At 41.1% G+C, this 19,276-nt stretch overlaps 1 protein-coding gene across 1 annotated transcript in view; it reads right to left on the reverse strand.

Moving 5' to 3' along the window:
• The window catches only part of LOC306971526 (voltage-dependent calcium channel subunit alpha-2/delta-1), a 225,059-nt gene that overhangs the window by 2,961 nt on the left and 202,822 nt on the right, over positions 1-19,276 (reverse strand). The window contains exons 36-38 of the mRNA XM_079567840.1: positions 14,520-14,632; positions 5,888-5,970; positions 3,688-3,761 (exon numbers count right to left, since the gene is read on the reverse strand). Coding sequence (XP_079423966.1) covers positions 3,688-3,761; positions 5,888-5,970; positions 14,520-14,632 — 270 coding nt within the window. The remainder of the gene's footprint in view (positions 1-3,687; positions 3,762-5,887; positions 5,971-14,519; positions 14,633-19,276) is intronic.

The following is a 19,276-nucleotide window of genomic DNA, read 5'->3' on the forward strand; positions in this document are numbered from 1 at the left end:
GGCCGAAATGAGTTTCCTTCGCAGGGTGGCTGGGCGCACCCTTCGAGATCGGGTGAGGAGCTCAGTTACCCGGGAGGAGCTCGGAGTAGAGTCACTGCTCCTTCACGTCGAAAGGAGCCAGCTGAGGTGGCGAGGGCATCTGTTTAGGATGCCTCCTGGTCGCCTCCCGCGGGAGGTGTTCCTGGCATGTCCTAGTGGGACAAGGCCTCGTGGAAGGCCCAGGGTGTCGCCTCGGGGTCCCCCCAGAACAGCTGGAGGAGGTGTGTGTGGATTGGGAAGTCTGGGCATCTCTGCTGAGACTGCTGCCCCCGCGACCCGGCCCCGGATAAAGCGGAAGAAAATGTATGAATGGATGGATGGATGGAGTACCCCTGATAGTTAAGGATCCTGCTAATGTTTTTTTTTTTTTTTACAAAGTAATTAACCAAACTAAGATGATTCACTATTTAGTAGAGTGTAATGTTCAAAATTAAGCTAAAATGATCTAAAACTCAAACCTTTTACTGAAAACCACACTAAAATAACTTTGCGTCAAACGGTTCAGGTTCTTGTTTGAATCTGAGTCAATTCCAAGTACCCCCTGCAAAGTCCTCTAGTACCCCTTGGGTTCCCCGTACCCCTGGTTGGGATACACGGCTTTAGATCAGTGGTTCCCAAGCGTTTTCCTAGGAGCCCCGCTCATGTTTCCCACACGATTAAATGACACTCCTGTAACCTGAACACCCCCTCCCCTAAAGGTTAGATCACTGTGAGTATAATTATATATTTTTTTTAATAATTTGCCATATGATACTATAAGTACAAGGGCTGGATTTGGCCCCCGAGCCTGACGTTGCCCACTCCTGATCTGTACTTTTGATTTTGACTCCAGAGTTGAAATATCATTACAATGGCAGCGATTCTATCCACTCTATTGGAGAAGCATTTACCTTGGAACTCAAAGGTTCACCATTTGTTATTCATATTTCACATTAACTGGTTTACAGTGCTCTCCGTTATAATTGAAAAGGATACAATAGTACCCATCATCTGCTCTTGTAAGACTAGCCTTTCACATCTCATGAAAAATGTTTTGTTTATCCTCAATATTTTGACGGATGATTGAAGATAATGCTGGGAACCTATTTCAAATCTGTGTTGACAACTTGGCAACCATTTGGATCGTTAAAACAATGTGTTTCATTTCTGCGCTAAACGTCAACACAGAATGGAAACGGCAAACCGCACATGCAGAGTGCCAGCAGGCATTGCTCTGCTGACCTGAGTAGCTCTTAGTAGTTCTCGCACTGGCGCTCGGGGCTCTCTCCGGCTGCATACTTATGGAAATGTAGCCTCACTCTGCCCTTTCTGTGGCGAACATGGGCTCTAGTGTAGAGTAACACACACGGGCTTGCGTAACAACCAAACAGCATGTTTAGTCCAAGCAGGTAAAGTACAAGTACATGTACGCCTTCATTTTTAACTAGCTAGAGGGAGATGAGATTGTAACCCTCACCTGAACTGAGCACATCTTCTCCAGTGTGGCTTTACCCAAATCTAAAAGCTTCTTGGAAACGTCACAAAAAAAGCATCAGAGAAAAAAAAAGGCCACAATAACAATAACACGAGTTCGGATCAGTTTTGTAGGCCTTAGCTTTCAAATGAGGCATTACACTGTTGCTCTCCAGTACAGACGTTTTTGGATTTGGGTAAAACTGAACTGGAGAAAATGCACTCGGTTAAGATAAGAGGTTATCTATCTATCTATCTATCTATCTATCTATCTATCTATCTATCTATCTATCTATCTATCTATCTATCTATCTATCTATCTATCTATCTATCTATCTATCTATCTATCTATCTATCTATCTATCTATCTATCTATCTATCCATCCATCCATCCATCCATCCATCCATCCATCCATCCATCCATCCATCCATCCATCCATCCATCCATCCATCCATCCATCCATCCATCCATCCATCCATCCATCCATCCATCCATCCATCCATCCATCCATCCATCCATCCATCCATCCATCCATCCATCCATCCATCCATCCATCTATCTATCTATCTATCTATCTATCTATCTATCTATCTATCTATCTATCTATCTATCTATCTATCTATCTATCTATCTATCTATCAGGATAATGTACAATTATTCTAAACTTTGCTTTATCTGGGAACAAAACCGTGACCTCGTGGTGGCCCAGCAGCTGTGTGGGTGGTCAGCACGGCACCTTTGCTTTCGATCGGGGTGGTCCCGAGGACGCTCCAGGCTCAATTGTTTTGTAGGTTTTCTGGCAAGAGACTCTGTAAGCAGTGAAAACCTTCCAGACAATTGATCCGGGAGTGTCCTAGAGGCCACTGTGACGGAAAGAAAAAGCACCATACTGACCACTCGTACAGCCGCTGGGTCACGGTATGGACAAAATTTAATAACCAAGCCTTTTTCCGAAAAATAAAAGCATCATAATAAGAAAAAGTGCAGTTTTATTGTTATCGTATCGATCATATGATGACGATATAACAATCAGTCCTAGTCACTACAAGGTCAAATGAGCACAAATATCAACTTTTTCTTCACATGAAAAGTTGCATAATGCACCTTTAAGACCAGGAACAAAGATAGTCATTTTTTAGCTTGTCCTCAAGGGGAAAGATACAATTTATAATCACCCATTCACAATTGAGATGAATTTTGTCTTGTCGACAATATTTAAAGGAGCATTTACCTAGCCTGAATGCCCATGGTGTTGTGTGCGCTCAAATAATTTGGAACTGCACAGCAGCCTGGGGACCATGGCCGAAGTTTTCAGTTTTTTTGGATTTGGAGACCAATCACAGAACAAGGAGGGACGGCAAGATGATGACGCACTATACAACATACACTGGTAGTTTGTTTACGGATAAAACATAAAAAAAATAAAGTTTATTTACAGATCCAACATGACAGCAGTGACATCATATTTTGAAGTTTTAAGCCGTGTTCTAAATAGTTTAGCTCAAAAGTTTACAGCGGGTATGTCATACGTCATCTGATACAATTGGCTGTGGCTACGTGCAGACGCGCGATAGACATTCGTAGCGCCCAATAAACGGCTATGGACGATCGTAAACCACTCCTCTCCTACGAGAAAATGAATTGGTGGTCCCCAGAATAAATATCACTTGTGATATTTTGTCTATCGATAGCCAAGCTACCATTTACCATGCGTGTATTTGACCTTTCAGTGACCCAGTGGCTGTATGGTTGGTTAGCTTGGTGTGACCTCTATGATGCTCCAAGACCGTTTTTATATCAGGTCTTTAGGGTTTCTGATCGGGCTGGGTATCGATTTGGATTCCCAAATCGAGAAGCTAACTCTAACTTGGTAATTAGTAAAATGAATATTTAGAATTGAACCCCCTTTGTTGCCCTGTGCGTCATGAGGGTTGGCCTTTAACAGTAAACAACATGGCTGCCACTATAGACTGAAGCCGTCAATGGCAATATTTTTTAAATAAACCACAAAATGTTTGTTTGGAAGATTGTTTTCTTTGAAATGAGGTACAACACTGTTGCTCTCCAGTGGAGAAGCTTTTAGATTTGGGTAAAGCCGAACTGAAGAGTAAGGTAAGAGGTTAAGTGAGCATTAGTAAAACGATGGCATGCGTGTTATGACTGAAATGAAACAGAAACAGAAAAAGCAAACTGACCCGAGTGTGAGAAAGCACAGGAGTGGCATGCAGCTGAGCGTAACTCCTCTGCTGGTCGGACACAGCGGCCCGTCCTGGAGACCAGACGACCCCGAGGAAGCATCAGAGGGGACAAACACACACACAAACAGACATGCAAAACACATGGCTCATGGCACAAACGCAAAAGAGGAAATCAAATGTGGATGTGGAGGTTTCAGAGCGAGAGCGGCCTGGAGTTCGTCAGGGTTTGATCCGGAGCAGAGGGAGCCTGGCAGACTGTATAGCTGTAAAGGCTGGGGAATAACTGGGAGTCATCAGATCCTTGTAATAATCAGATTACATGTGTTTTCTAAAGGTCGACTGATCCCAATATCAATTCAGTCAGTAAGCAGAAGCCCGTCGTGCCTTTTGAAGCAACTGTAGTTCACACAGCACTTTTTACTTCTACTTGAGTCATAATATTTTAAAGTATTAATCTTACTTGAGTAAAAGACTAGTTACTCTTTCCATTGAGAAAGCTTAAAAACCTTTTGGGGAACTCAGTGTTTATGTTTTATGCCTTCAAACTTAAAACAAAGACTCAACGGAATGCTAACGAATCAATGGCGTCGCGGTAAACTCCGTGAATTACAGATCAGTGAAGGGATAATGAAAAACTGTGTGAGTGAAGTAAGAATACTACTTAGGATGTGTTTTTGAAGAGGGTTGGTGTTCTTCTTCTGTGATCTACAGGAGCGGTAGTGTCCCCAGTGGTTAGATCATGTACAGCTCTGTCGTTTCACATCCACATAAGCTTTCGAAGAAAACAGGCCGACCACAGAAAATGGACAGAAGGCTCCAAGTGTTGAAGTGTAGAGCATGCAGTGAGTACAGGAAGTATTCATACCACTCTTTTTTATTCCTGTTGATGTCAGATATTTAAAGTTATAACAGTAGTTTACATTCTCTTACTAAAACCATCTACACGGGCAATGAATAGAACTGTCTACTGACTGTTTTACAAATGTTCTTTAGAGTCTGCATAGTTGTTTCACCTCTACCATGAACTCTTTAAAAGTTTGAAATGTCTATGTTGAATGTTTTATTGTAGGTGTAGATTCTTTACAAGTAGCAGCAATTCAAATAAAATGCTTTCATGCCCAAGTACTATATATTTGAATGTCTGATAATCTGTGCATATTTCATTTCTTATGATTTGCAAACATGTCATCAAACAGAATAAGAGGAAAGTACTGAAAGTATTTAAAGTGAAGTATTGTATTGAAAAGGAAAAGTTGTCTTTATAACTTTTTCACTGAAACTCATGGGCTCTTTGACATCAATCTCAGACGCCTGTGATGATTAGTTGCCAGGTTAAGCCTAGTTAAGGGAAAACCTACTGAAAAAGGACATTGCAGCCAGTTTAGAAGATTTATGCAGCCTCTGGAGGGTTCTGCACCTTGAAGTTCGGGAGACTCCAGAGGCACCAGCAGCTTCAAATACCTGTTTGCTAATTTGTAGCAGCTGTTCTCTTAATCTGATGTATTTGTCTGGCAGAAACCGTCCTCATTGTGCCTTTACCTTATCTTTATCAGTACGATGATTAAGCTTAATCTTTCATGAAATATCAAAGGTTTTCATACCTAGACCAAGGCATTTAACTATTTCACGCTTTTCAGTAGCAGAGAGATCCTTTTTCTTTCCCATATCGCTTGAAAATGATGATCTGCTTAATAATGTGTTTAATTTTCTGTATTTTTTCTCTTAACTCGGCTTGACCTGACAATTAATCATCCCAGGTCTCTGAGATTAATGTCAGTGATTCAAAGAGCCCAGAGACACAATGCCAGCCATGAGTTTCATTGAATTTCAATATTATTTTTTTTACCTAGAGTAGTGTCCAGCGCCTCCAATTACTACTTAAAACAATGCCTATTTTAAGTCTTTTCTCATTTCCTCACTTTTTTGGTTAGAACTTCTGTAAAATGTAATGGTTTTAGGCTAAACAAAATAAATAGAAAAATCTCAACTTTTCATTTTAACTTTTGGCACAATGGTCCGCGAAATCAGGCATTTTAGCCCACAACAATCACAGAAATTGCCCGCAAAACTCCTGAAGTATTCGGCTAATGCCTTTTCATGTCATGTACAGTACACACCCTGATTTACAAAGAAGAAATGGATATTATACGAGAAGGCTAGAAGCGGTATGAAACTTCCTGAAGTGTGCAGTACTTACGCTCTCGTTGTAGTCGAAGCAGACGTCCGGGCCCTTGCGGTACCGGGGGTTCTGGGCCAGCTCGCACAGATCCGGCCCTTCAGCTGAACTCACCGCTCAGGAAAAATAGAAGTAAAAGAATAAAAAATCCAGTTTGCTCGGCACATTTGCGGATCTCCATTTCAATGACGTGCTGATGCAGAGGTTTGCTGACAATGGCATACATCGTTAAATCGCATTAGCCCGGAGGCGCTGGGAGCTACAAGGTTATCCAGAGAGCAGAGCCCACTCTTGTGCCTTCGATTCGTTTAGCCTGGCTGCTCTTAAGGGTTTGTCATTGCAGGAATTAGGAGTTATTTGTTCACTGGTTATTCCATTTCAAAAGAAGATCAAAACGTTATTCCATTTAACGCCTTAACTTCCACCAGAAACCGAGCACATTTTCTCCAGTTTGGCTTTACCCCAATCCAAAAGCTTCTGGGAAAAAAAGGTGTGAAAATAGCGGCAGAACTGAGAAAACGATGATGAAGATGTGACAAAAAAAGTGAGAAAACTTTGACAAAAAAGTGACGAAAAAATTACAAAACTTTGACAAAAAAGTGATGAAAAAATGACAAAAATATGACAAAAAATGACCAAAAAAAGGAAAAAAATGACAAAAAAAAGATCAAAAAAAATGAAAAGAAATATGACAAAAATATGACAAAAATATGACAAAAATGTGACAAAAATGACAAAAAAAGTTACAAAATGAGTTGAATACCCCCCCCAAAAAAGATGGAAAAAAATCTGATGACGTGAGGAAAAAGATCCATTTAGAAGAGTTTTGTAGATCTTAGCTTTCAAATGAGTTGTTACACTGGCCTACGTGATTTGGGTAAAGCTGAACTGGAGAAAATGCTCTTGGTTCAGGCGGGGGTTAAGAGGTTAAACAAACACAATCAGAAATGTAGTTTAGTTTCTCTTTCTTTTTCTGCAACATGATCACTGGCTGCAGCTCCTCAGCCTCCCACACGTGCTCACAAATCCTCTCGGTGACATGTCTGCCTTCAAGCACCATTTTAGGACACAACTTTCCTCCAAGTGCAGCCGCATGACACAAAGTAAAGAGAGACAACTAAGATGTCACCAAGGTTCGGGCTAAGCACATCCTTTGGGTCGACCTAACCAGGGCCTCACTCGTCTATCTTCTAAAGTTATTGTTGTTTGCTGATTACTGATTTAGGATTTCCTAGAGTTTAGATCTTAAGCCCAAGCACTGTACAGCTATCGTTCCTTTCATTTAGCTCCTCCCACACAAGGTCTTATTATTATTAGAAGCAAGCCTCCTCAGAAGAGTCTGGACTGCATTTTGTTGTAGAGCTGGTCAGTGTTCGCTTCTCATCCACCTGCAGCCTAAGGTATTTGTAGGAGATCACCCACCACCTCTGATAAAAATATAAACCATCCACCTTATTCCTGCGCCCCATGAGCCTTTGCGTGAAGTATGGGAGGGATTATCAGTATGACCAGGACCGCTGTTTGTTTGCATGTAGGCCTTTCGCTCAAATGCACTTTTTATGAGCTGTAGACACGTAAACTATGTGGGAACATGAGCTGTCGAGGCTCAAACCAAACTACGAGACTCACAATAAACTTCTGACTGGAAATGGCACCGTCGAAGAGTTTTCTGACCCGTGTTGGCCAAGTTGTCTCCACTTAACCTCTGTGGATATCTTCTAATTCTGCGATCTTTCATAAAGACGGTACTCAGATGTGGTAGAGCGGATTGTCATCATAAAAAACACTTTTGTTTCGTGCTGATTGGTCAAATATCCTTGAATGACAGATCATTCAAGGCTGTCCCTCCTCGCCTTTGGAATGAGCTGCCTGTCTCTGTGCATGGTAGTTTCTGTGGACAATTTCAAGAGTCAACTTAAGACACACCTGTTTAGGCAGGCTTTTCGCCTCACCATACTTTGGCCTATGCGTTTTGTGCCTTTTCTATTGTGTACATCCCCGACATAATGTATTTACTGTATGTTTTTTATGGGAAGCACTTTGTGACCCTGGCCCGTGAAAGGCGCTATATAAATACATTGTACTTACTAGAGATCTTCACATTTTCAGATCAAAGCAGTACTAAGTAACTGTTGCCCCTAGAGGCCATAAGCGCAACTGCAGGTGTTGTTGCAAGTTACGATTTTTTAACTTATTAATTGTCTTGGAGAGTAAATACTACGCTGACAGGAAAGGCGAAGGGAGAGAGGGATATTGTACATCCAATTATACAATGGAAATAATTTTTTTCACTCAAACTTGGCTGTAAATACTGTTTAAAGTGACATTAGCCCGCAGTTAGCTTTGCCCGTTAGCATGTTAGCTTCTTCTTCGTGATTCTATTAGTGTGTATTGCTTGCTACGGTCCGGTGGCAGTCAAGTTGCAACATGGTTTTCTGGCCAGAGACACCAGGGGGAGATGAAAGACCCTCCAATCATCCCATAAACCCTTGTATTTCCCCCACGGGGGCTAAGAAAATGATTTATTAAGGTAAACACGTTACTTAGTACTGCTTTAAACTGAGCTACAGCTTATGAAGCCTCATTACATAAGCTGCATTTACGCGGAAACACGTGTGTAGTTTAAATAAGTCAAAGGTTTTACTCAAAACCCATCAGAAAATAGTTAGGACGCTCTTCCCATAATAAAGAAATTGCATCGCCTAACGGGGCCCGGGTCATGTCACTCACACAGTGTGAGCAGGACAGTCGTGTGTTATCGATTTTTACTTTGTATGAGAGTCAGTCACAGTTTGCGTGTTCAAAATCAGCCTCAAACATGTCACAGTGTAAGCCCAGGAGCATGTTCCAAACACGGCATGTTCCAGAGCCACAAATGTCACTTTCTCTTGTTTTTAATTCAATCGCGAACTGTGAAACTTGTTCGTGAGCTGCACAAGGACATATTTTAAAATGTTATGGACACTACTGGCTCGACTTCCGGCATCTCACTGGAAATAACTCCCATTGTTGTTTCTACATGAGCGACTCCAGGGATAAGGTGGATAGGCTTAGTCTATTGGATACAAATTGCGATTAGAGACTGCAAAGGGGGCGGACACTTGGTTTAATGGTAGTGCTGCTGCTGCTGAACGGACAAAAAGTGTAATAGCGGCTTTTTTATGAGCTTACTGGGAGCAGCAAAACAAAAAAACAAAAATCAAACCATAGATGGATTGGTTCAAAGTCAGTTTTGAGAAAAAAAATAAAAATAAAACACAACTCGATTGGTTGGCCCCAGTTCCAGTTTGCCCCGCTGAAATAAACCACCAACTTTTTTTGGGGACATTTTACGAGGATTTAGTCGATGAAACTTCTGAAAATAGCAGACTTCCCTGTTAAAATAAACTAATAAAACAGGCAGGTTACCACAGTTCAAGACTCCACACATTAGCGAGCAAAGCATCTGGATTTTTATAACATCTGGACTTCCATCAACTCCCTGAAATCAATCTTCTTCCTGCAGTGGCTGACGCAATGCTTTGCTAACTGCTGCCTATATGGACCCAAGGCATTTCTGGACCGTGAGCCTGTCATAAATGTGAACAACATGCGAGCTACTGGCAGGTGCTTGGCCGCTTCACTTGAGAAGCTTTTTCAATCGTTCTCTTTTTGCATTGGACTAAAATGAGCCCAAACCAGCTTTTCTATCTGTACGGCCAGACACAGCAGGTGAAGATGTGGATTTGTCGTGGTCAATGTTCTCCTTTAACGTCTTTGTTTAAATGTCAAAGTCAAAATAGATTCAATTCTCGCTTAACAGGGTTTATTTTGGGAGTTTGTCAGAAAATCACTACAACATTGTGGCAGTCTCTCATCCTTCATACTGACATGTTTGGTATCCATGTGTGGCACGAGAAGTTGTAATCCAAATATGGTCATTTCCTTCGACACAGATGAACAGGCAGACGTTACAACCCTTTGGGCCCGAGATCTATAAAATGAATAGAGCCAGGTTTAAATGTATTATTGTTTTATGTTGTTGATATAACAGCTGCAAAGATGTTTTCAAAGGGGATTTTTTTTTTTTTTTTTTTAATACACTAGTTTGGAATTCGATATGAACAAATCCCTCTACGATACGATGCGCAAAGGTGGGAGTAAGTCACTAAATGCAAGTCTCGAGTCAAGTCCAAGTCATGAAGGTCCAAGTCCCAAGTAAGTCCAAGTCATGAAGGTCATGGGGTCAAGTCAAGTGGAGTCAAGTCATAGCTTTTGTCAAGTCAAGTCAAGTGAAGTCTTGCTATAGCCGGCAAGTCACCTCAAGTCACAAACGCCAGCGTGTCTACTTTTCAAAATGTGTTTAATCTTGAAAATAACAAGTAATTTCTCAAGATATAGCGATAGTGACATTTTTGGCTAAAATCAAACATTTTAAAATCTCATGGATTTGGATTTAAAGCATATTTTTACTGGGACAGCATTTTAAGGAAGGGGGCCCTGGGGGCCGACTTAAAAAAAAAAATCAACATAGTCTTTTAAACATGAGCTGCTTTTCCCTGCAGGCTGAAATATAAATATAAAACAATATTTTTATTTTGTGCTTTCTGGCAGTTTTTCTGTTTTTTTGGCGCTGGGAGCTACAAGGTTATCCAGAGAGCAGAGCCCACTCTTGTGCCTTCGATTCGTTTAGCCTGGCTGCTCTTAAGGGTTTGTCATTGCAGAAATTAGGAGTTATTTGTTCACTGGTTATTCCATTTCAAAAGAAGATCAAAACGTTATTTCAACGCCTTAACTCCCACCTGAACCGAGCACATTTTCTCCTGTTTGGCTTTACCCCAATCCAAAAGCTTCTGGGAAAAAAAGGTGTGAAAATAGCGACAGAACTGAGAAAACGATGATGAAGATGTGACAAAAAAGTGAGAAAACTTTGATAAAAAAGTGACGAAAAAATGACAAAACTTTGACAAAACCACTGACAAAAAGTTGTCAGTGGTTCCCCTGTACTGCCCCAGCCCCTGTATACTCGGATTCGCCCCTGCTCAAAATCGATTCCGCCTAGCCTTCAGTCCCGCTGTCACTGGGCTCTGTGTGGATGCATAAAATAACCACTAAATGCTGTAAACTTTGTGTGAATGCCTTAAAACATCGAAAAGCCCCAAGATTCCTGTTGATTAATCAGCTCTTACGCAGCGTCGTTCTGGAGGCTCCGTCTGCGCTGTAGGTCCAGTCCATTGTTTCAAACATTTTCCTGTCCATAAATCTCCACCTCTTCACTCTGTTTAGAAAACTTTTAACGCATCCAAAGAAACACGTGGTATTTCCTCCTGCCTTTTCGCGCTGTATTGATTAGACGCTCCGTGGGGAAACCGAACACGCATGTGGCTAATTACCATATGTAAACATAGATGCGCCGCTTTCATGCAATGAATTTATCAGTAAAGATGAATAATAACTATAAAGTCACAGCGATCATTGGCCTCAAGTCCAAGTTAAGTCTCAAGTCACAAACAGCAAGTCCCAAGTCAAGTCAAGTCTTTTTGGAGCTTTGGTCAAGTAAGTCTCAAGTCCCGAAAATTGACGAGTCTGACTCGAGTCAAGTCATGTGACTCGAGTCTCCCACCTCTGACGATACGATCCTTTATTTATTTATTTCAACAGGGACAATGTGCATTATACATTATCCTCAAAAAGGAAACATGCGTTGTACCAGGCTGTAGCACTTATGCTAATTTCCACCTGCAATAATTTTCTAATCAGGGCAAATTTTCCTGCCCAAAGATTTGAGTGGGTGCTCGAGCTCTGCAGCACCCATGGGATCGGCACCTATGTGTGTGAGGCAAAGACGAGGGAGCACCAGTATGTGTGTGAAAAACTAAGGCGAGCGAGTTGTCAAAACATCAATGAAATGAAATAAGCAGCGTAAAGGGCTAGTTTGGTCTCTTTTTTACTCTGACATCAAAACTGAGATGTTAAAGGGACTATAGTTTAAAAGAGTTTAAAAATGGTAAAATTATCAAATTTCCTCCCCCTAAATGTTCCAACAATGTCTTAATGTGTAGAATGAGCTCAGACCTGTTCACCACAACTGCCTCTAAAATCCTGCACTGTCACTCAGAAAGGTGTTACTTCGATTCTGAAGTGCCGTCATGCAGGAGCTTAATATAGAAGGTGCAGTTACACATATGACCAGAGGCGGCAGTAGCGAGTATAAAATGGCCAACTTGCATCTAGCCCCTTACAAGACTAGATTTGGTGTGTGTAGGTGTTACTGTAGGTGTAAAATGCACTAGAAAAGTCCAGATAAACTCAAAGTGACTAAGCCTGAAACGAGCCTAAATGACCTGGTGCACAGTGCGAGGCCTGACCGGGCGCTGATCTCCGGTGATGACATATTTACAGAGCGGCAGGAAGCCTCAATAAAGACACATCCAGCGGCCGCACCTGCTTGTAATTTCGATACGAGCTCACGGGCCCGCCTGAATTTCAACAGAGAAACCCAATACTCCTGTAATCGAATCTCCGCTTTGGTATAATGTGCCTGGGCTTAACTGTTCACCAGAGAGCGTTTAGAGGCTGGACCTGCCGCACACTCCAGGTCCAATCCGGGAAGGTCAAAACGTCTGCCGTCGTCAAACTGATGGATGGAGAGAGACCAGGACGGGGGGGGGGTTTGACTTTCTTTAAAGCAAAGTTAGGCATCTCTGTGTGAAACTTTGTCTTGGCCTGTTTGTTCGCTGGGATTGCTTCATGAAGGTAGTGGCTGGTCACGACTGAGATTATCCGCTTTTTGTCCGTCTCAGGAAGTGGGTATTTTTCTGAGTGCACTTAAAGGGATATTTCAGGATTTTTGACATAGGGCCTCATTTCCTAGTTATGCAGAGTGTTGCTGATTTCTGGAGATATTTTTTTTTGTAATTCATGCAGTTCTTATATTTGAAGAGTTTTGTGGCGCTAGGCTAGTGCATGTCTATGGTATCAGCTAGCCTGCTTTAAAAACAGTGTGACCCGCTCCACAGTGCACCTGAGGAAAATCACTTTTGACACCAGACTAACCATATAAATGTCTGTGTCGATAGAGTAATTTTAACCATTTTGCATTTAAAAGACCTTATATCTGAGCAGCATCAGCTTCGTGTTTGTATAAGCTACGCAGCGGCGAAGTGATCTGCTAGAAAATAGTCCCTCAAAATGCGATCGTTCATGTGATGCAAGGTCAGTTATATTCCAAACATGATTCTATGGACACAGACATTTAGTCTGGTGTTATAAGTGATTTGTCTCAGGTGCACTGTGGAGCAGGCCACACTGTTTTTAATGCAGGCTAGCTGATACCATAGACATGCACTAGCCTTGCACTAGCCTAGGGCCACGAAACTCCTCAAATATAAAAACTGCATGAATTACAAAAAAAAAAGATCTCCAGAAAAACACTCTGCATTACTAGGAAATGAGGCACTATGTCAAAAATCCTGAAATATCCCTTTAAGGCGAGACATTTAGTTTAGTTTAAGCAAGGACAAGAAATATGGAAAAATTCAAAATTTGCCTTGCTTAATAAATCAGGGAAGGGATTAGAATTAAAAATCAATCCGAAAAAAGCTACACTTTTTTGTTGAGTCCAATGTTGGGAAATGTGGAGTCTGTAGGAGCTACTAAAGTGGAGATGTTGTTGCAAGTGTGTAACCTTTTAACCCCCACCTGAACTGAGCACGTTTTCTGCAGTCTGGCTTTACCTTAATCTAAAAGCTCCTTGAAAAAAGAATCAAAAACGTAAGGAAAACGAGGATGAAAACGAAACAAAAGAGCGACTAAAAAAGTGGCAATAAAAGTGAGAAAAAAGAAAAGATGCGATGAAAAGTGGCAAAAAAGCCACAAAAACAGTCATAAATGCAATAAAAAAGGAGCAATAAAGTGACAAAAAAGTGACAAAAACGCAAGTCAAGAAAATAAAAAAGTGCCCCAAAAAAATTGCAAAAATGTGATAAAAAAGCCACAATAAAGCAACAAAAAAGTGACAAAGAATAAGAAAAAGTGTCAAAAGAAAGGTCAAAAATGCAATAAAAAGAGTCCCCAAAAGAGTGATGGAAAAGTGGCAAAAACTCGATGACAACCCGGAAACGTAACGAAAAAGATCCATTCTTAGCTTAAGCTTTAAGATTGGGGTAAAGCTGAACTGGAGAAAATGCACTCGGTTAAGGTGGGGGTGAAAAACAGTTTTTTTTTCGTGTTTTCGCCAGGTTATTTTTGCTTTTTTTCTGTTTTTTCATCTGTTTTTTTTTTTTTTTTCATTTCTATTTGTCATGTTTCCGTCATGTTTTTGTCACTTTACGCTTTCTTGCTTTTTTTAATGCTTTTTTTTAAGCTTTAAGCCCCAATCCGAGGGGCCTCCGTTGCCGGCCCGTCCCTCTGTCCCGCCCCGACAAAAAATACGGATCAACTCTATTTCTCCACAGTTCAAAACAAACTTGTGATACTGAAAGGAGGAGCTTCAAAGCAATCTGTGGAAGAACGCCTCTCCATGTTGTACTTCATGAGCAAAGCAACAGTATAAAATAACTCTTATAAAACACATATACCACTGCTCAGAAAGCACCGCTCTGAGTTCTACACGTGACCACGTCCACCATCTGTGAAAACGCCAGCGGAGCCACTGAAGGGACTGAAAGGATACACGGCTGCTCGGCTTGTCGCAGCGGCCTGGGGTCACACGACAGACACGTGGCCTTGGCGTCTGTGATCAGGAACACCAGGTTTGTGTTGGGCAGCTTCTCGGCGCGGTACATCCTGCAAAAGCAAAACGGGCACAAGGACGGAGTCAAAATGATGCGAGCGGCTCCCGCCACAGCTGCCCGACGGGAGGCGAGGCTGCCGGTATCCAACCACCCACTCATTCACATCCACATTCTAGATAAAGTGTCCTCTGTGTGACCTTTCAATCCACGGACGGACGGTTTATATCGACAGGAATGAAATGAAGAAGTGGCGTTCGATGATAGACTATGAGTTAGCCTGTTTTTCCCATAGAAATCAGAGAAATGCCTTTAGCTATCCGAGCTAAAGTTGCTACAAATGCACACTTTTTGTTCACCATCCAATCCCAGACCTGATTTTATATTTAACATTCTACCCCCAAACAAATGAATAGGGAAGACAGGAGCTAAATACTGAATGACGAGGAATGCTTTGTCATTTTCATGGCAGTTATACATTTCAGTGGGTTCTTTATCATTACCATACAGTGGTGTGCATAAGTATGGCCCCCCTTTAACTTTTTGACATTTTGGGACTATATTGTAAGGCGTAATAATACCAGGAGTAGTTTGGCATCCGCACAGTAAAGTGAAGATTACTGCGCGGATTTCGAACTACTCCTGGTATTATTACGCCTTACAATATAGTTCCCCCTTTTATCCGCTTAGAAAATCCACATTGTTTAATTTTGTGTAATTATACTTTGTAGTGTAACACTTCACGTAACCATATTTAAAGAGGGAAAACGTGGAAGAGCTTGGTAGCTTCTATCTTGACCAGTTTTGGAGCTATAGTGGAGAGGGGGAGAGGCTAAATGCTAACGCCGTCTGCGCTGTGTTTATGTGACTGAAGGCACGGGGGAAGATCAGACAGGTCCTAAAGAACTCGTCAAAGCTAAGGTAAGAACATGTGTGCATAAGTATGGCCCCCCTTTAACTTTTTGACATTTTGCCATGCTATGGTTCATAAACATAAATATATTTAACATATATTTGACATTTTATGTGAAAGACACACAATAAGTGACACACAATTTCCTTTTAGTGCAACCAACTGCCTTCAGAAGTTGAATGAAGATTTCTGAATGATCACATGTTGACCCCATGACTGTATAATAATGACATGTATAATCTAATGCCAGTTCAAATACAGCTGCTCTGTGATGGTCTCAGAGGTCTGTTAAGAAGTCCAAGAACACACCAGCAGGTCCAGGATAAAGTTATTGTGTAAAGTAAGTGTAAAGCTGGGTTAGGTTATAAAAAGAACATCTCTCTTTGAACATCTCTCAAAGTACAGTTAAATACACCATCCAGGAATGGAAAGAGTATTACATCACTGCATAAAAGGCCAGATTTGTTCAGTGTACGACTAATAGTTGTTCTGTGGACAGTTTCCCCCACCTGAGCTGCAGCTCTCTGCAGTTCATCCAGGGTCATCATAGGCTTCTTGGTAACAGCTCTGGTCAGTGCTGTCCATGTTTGGTCAGTAAGTTTAGGAGGACGGCCGGTCATGTATACATTTAATTTCACTTCACGATTGTGTGTCACTTTGTGTGTGTCTTTGACATAACATTTCAATTAAATATATTTATGTTTATGGTCCAGAGTATGGCAAAATGTCGAAAAGTTAAAGGGGGGCTGTAACTGTAACTGAATTTGAGTTAGCATTAAGCTAAGAGGACACTTTTAGATGCTAATTTGCATCTAAGGTAAAATCGCAAACCCCCAAATTTTGCGCACTGGCTCAAGGAAATGATGTTTGCGATACAAATGGAACAGATTCGCTTGGACAATATGGACAGACAACATAAATTTGAGACTATCTGGGGGCCCTTTCTGGCTCAATGCCAGATCATCACATCTGGATAAATATATCGTGGACATTAGTATGTAAACTTGATAATGTTGTACTTGTCGGTTTTTCTTTTGCTTTGTCTGGCAGTCTGTTGTTTTTGTTTGTTTTGTTCATTTTGTTTTATTTTATACATGTAAAATAACAAAAATCAATACATATAATATGAAAAAAAAAAGAAAGAAAAAATCGCAAAAGGTCTGTAGATTCATGAAAGGCTTTGTGCTCACCTATATGTGGTCAATGGTCGACAACAGCTGAAAACATCGGCAGTTTATGGAGTGAAAAATCTCCTGGACTAGCCAACTCACTCACTGTCCACATAGCTTATATTGAACGCCACTTTTCCTTTTTATTTGTATGATTCAGCTGTGAGCATTTAGCCATCGAACATTACAAATGATGAACAATCCAGATGTTTTCAGCTGTTGTCAAAGTCGGAACCTTGTTAGAAGTTACTTACCCCTTAGCAAGCACAAGCACATTTTCACAGCTTCTTGACTGGAGAGCTTGCAGCCTATAGGCCGGTGTAATGCCTGATTTGAAAGCTAAGACCTTCAAAACACATCTGAGCTTCTTCCTTGTTTTTGTTGTCACATGTTCATTGCTTTTTTGTCACATTTTCATAGCTTTTTTTTGTAGCGTTTTTGGCACAATTTTTTTTTTCTTGCATAATGTACTGATCAATGATCCAAAGTAACCAAACAAGCAAGAAATACGTGACGAAAAACACAACCCAAAAGGACGAAAACATCACAACAACATCATAACAAGAAAGGCGCTTAGTTAGTTTTGTCGGTCTTAGCTTTCAAATGAGAGAAAATGCTCTATATTTCACAAGGAGAATTGGGTAACTTTTACAGAATAAAATTGGAATCAAAGTGAGAGTTCATTATAGTTGGTAAGACTCAGAGCTTTCAGCCTAAATCTACATATCCGCATTTCTGAGGAATGAGACACGGCGGCGCCATGACAGGCAGAAGCTACCCTCCGAGGCATGGTTAACCTCAGGAGACATCGCCTCGGCACTCCAAATGAAGATGAGGTAATTAAGAGCGCACTCATCCGCGAACGCATCTGTGTTCTACGAGAAAAAAAGAGCCAGATAAGAAGAAGTACTGCTTCCCTTTGCGTCTCCCTGCTCCCTGACACATTCAAGGTAATCTGTGTGTGATCGAAACTCCACCAGAACAGCTGCCGATAGAGGGGTCAATGCTGCGAGCCTGCACTTTAAAGAGGAGGGCTTTGTCGAAAGGCTTAACTCACTGAAATAAAAACAAATCATGCTAAAATGTTGTCCCCGGCTTGTGTTATTACACATCTAACTTATTTTAGCAGTTCAAAGTGAATTTAGCTGCTAACATAACCTTGCAGTTGTCTATTCATAAACAATCGGCTCTGGACATTCAGACTAGAGGTCGACTGATATGGGTTTTTTCTAAGGCCGATGCCGTATATTATTATAGGATTATGCTATAATCCTGTAAAAACATACATGCTTGGCCACTTCAGCGGTGGCCAATTTCAATCAGTTTCTGTCCCAGCTCTTTTTAGCTGCCGTTAGCGTTAGCATGCTGACATTAGCATTAGCATACCGTTGCCAGCCGCGGCATTTTGTGCGACTATCAAAAAGGTTAAAACTAGCTCTGTGGTTGAACTCCCAGGTTTTGTCCTTTAAAATAACATGCAGCATATCCAGATTGACTAAGGTTTAGTGAAAATTGTGTTTAACAAGCTAGCTAACCAATTTTTAATCGCAATGTGTCTCTGTTTTCCTGAGGCCTAGGGAGTTGTGACTCATTTTAAAGCGTTGACTTAGAGACTTCCCTTTTGTTTTTCATGTTTGGTCCTTGAGATATTTGCTTTAATCAGCGCTAGATTGGCCGATATCCGATATTGTAAGTTATCCAAATATCGTCCTGATGTATCGGCCGGCCGATATACTGGTCGACCTCTAATTGGGACACCACAAATGGCGTGAGCACTATATACTCGGATGAGTAATGTTAGTGTTTTTGTAGTACCATTATTTCAGCAATACCTGCTTTTCGGTACCGGTGCCTTAACGGTACCAGTGTTACTTTAATTAAATTGACTTGTGACTTCATGTTTTGAATACAATCTCCACAATTTTGCTTTACTGAAAAAATAATGTTTGTAGCCTGTGCCATAGAAATAAAAAGTTTGAAGTGCTGTTCGATCCAAACGTATGCGGACAGAGCAGGTCGGCTAGTCCGTTAAACTTGCTCAATGTATTTTTCCTGTAGCCGTTAGCATTAGCCACCAAATTCTGAACAATCCAGATGTTTTCAGCTGTTGTCATCCATCGACAACATTTAGGCCAAAGCCTCGTTTAAAATCATTAATGAATGCACAGACCTTTGAAGATTTTACTTTAGATACAAGTTAGCATCTAAAAGTGTCCTCTGAGCTAAATGCTAACACACATTCAGTGGCCACTAAACATCATGTTATAACATGTTAATGATAAAGAAACCACAGAAATTATATAGATGCCATGAAACGGACAAAACAAACCTACCCATATGTTAGTATTGCGCCTGTCTTCCATAATTATTAGTATGAGTATAGAATGTTCAATTTAAATCCGGGATTCGACCGCTAACATAATGTGCACGTTTGTAGGATCAAGCGTATATAGCTAAACCCATAACAAAAATGCACTGCATCTGATTCAAGATTCAAGAGATTAATTGTCATTGTCAAAGAGAACGAAATTATGATACGTTGCCATTCCTCATTTGAAAGCTAAGAACCTCCAGAGTTCAGTCACTGGATACTGGATCACTGTAAATAAGCTGTGAT

Source organism: Gobius niger, assembly GCF_951799975.1.
Source record: "Gobius niger genome assembly, chromosome: 12".
NCBI classification, from domain to species: Eukaryota; Metazoa; Chordata; class Actinopteri; order Gobiiformes; family Gobiidae; genus Gobius; species Gobius niger.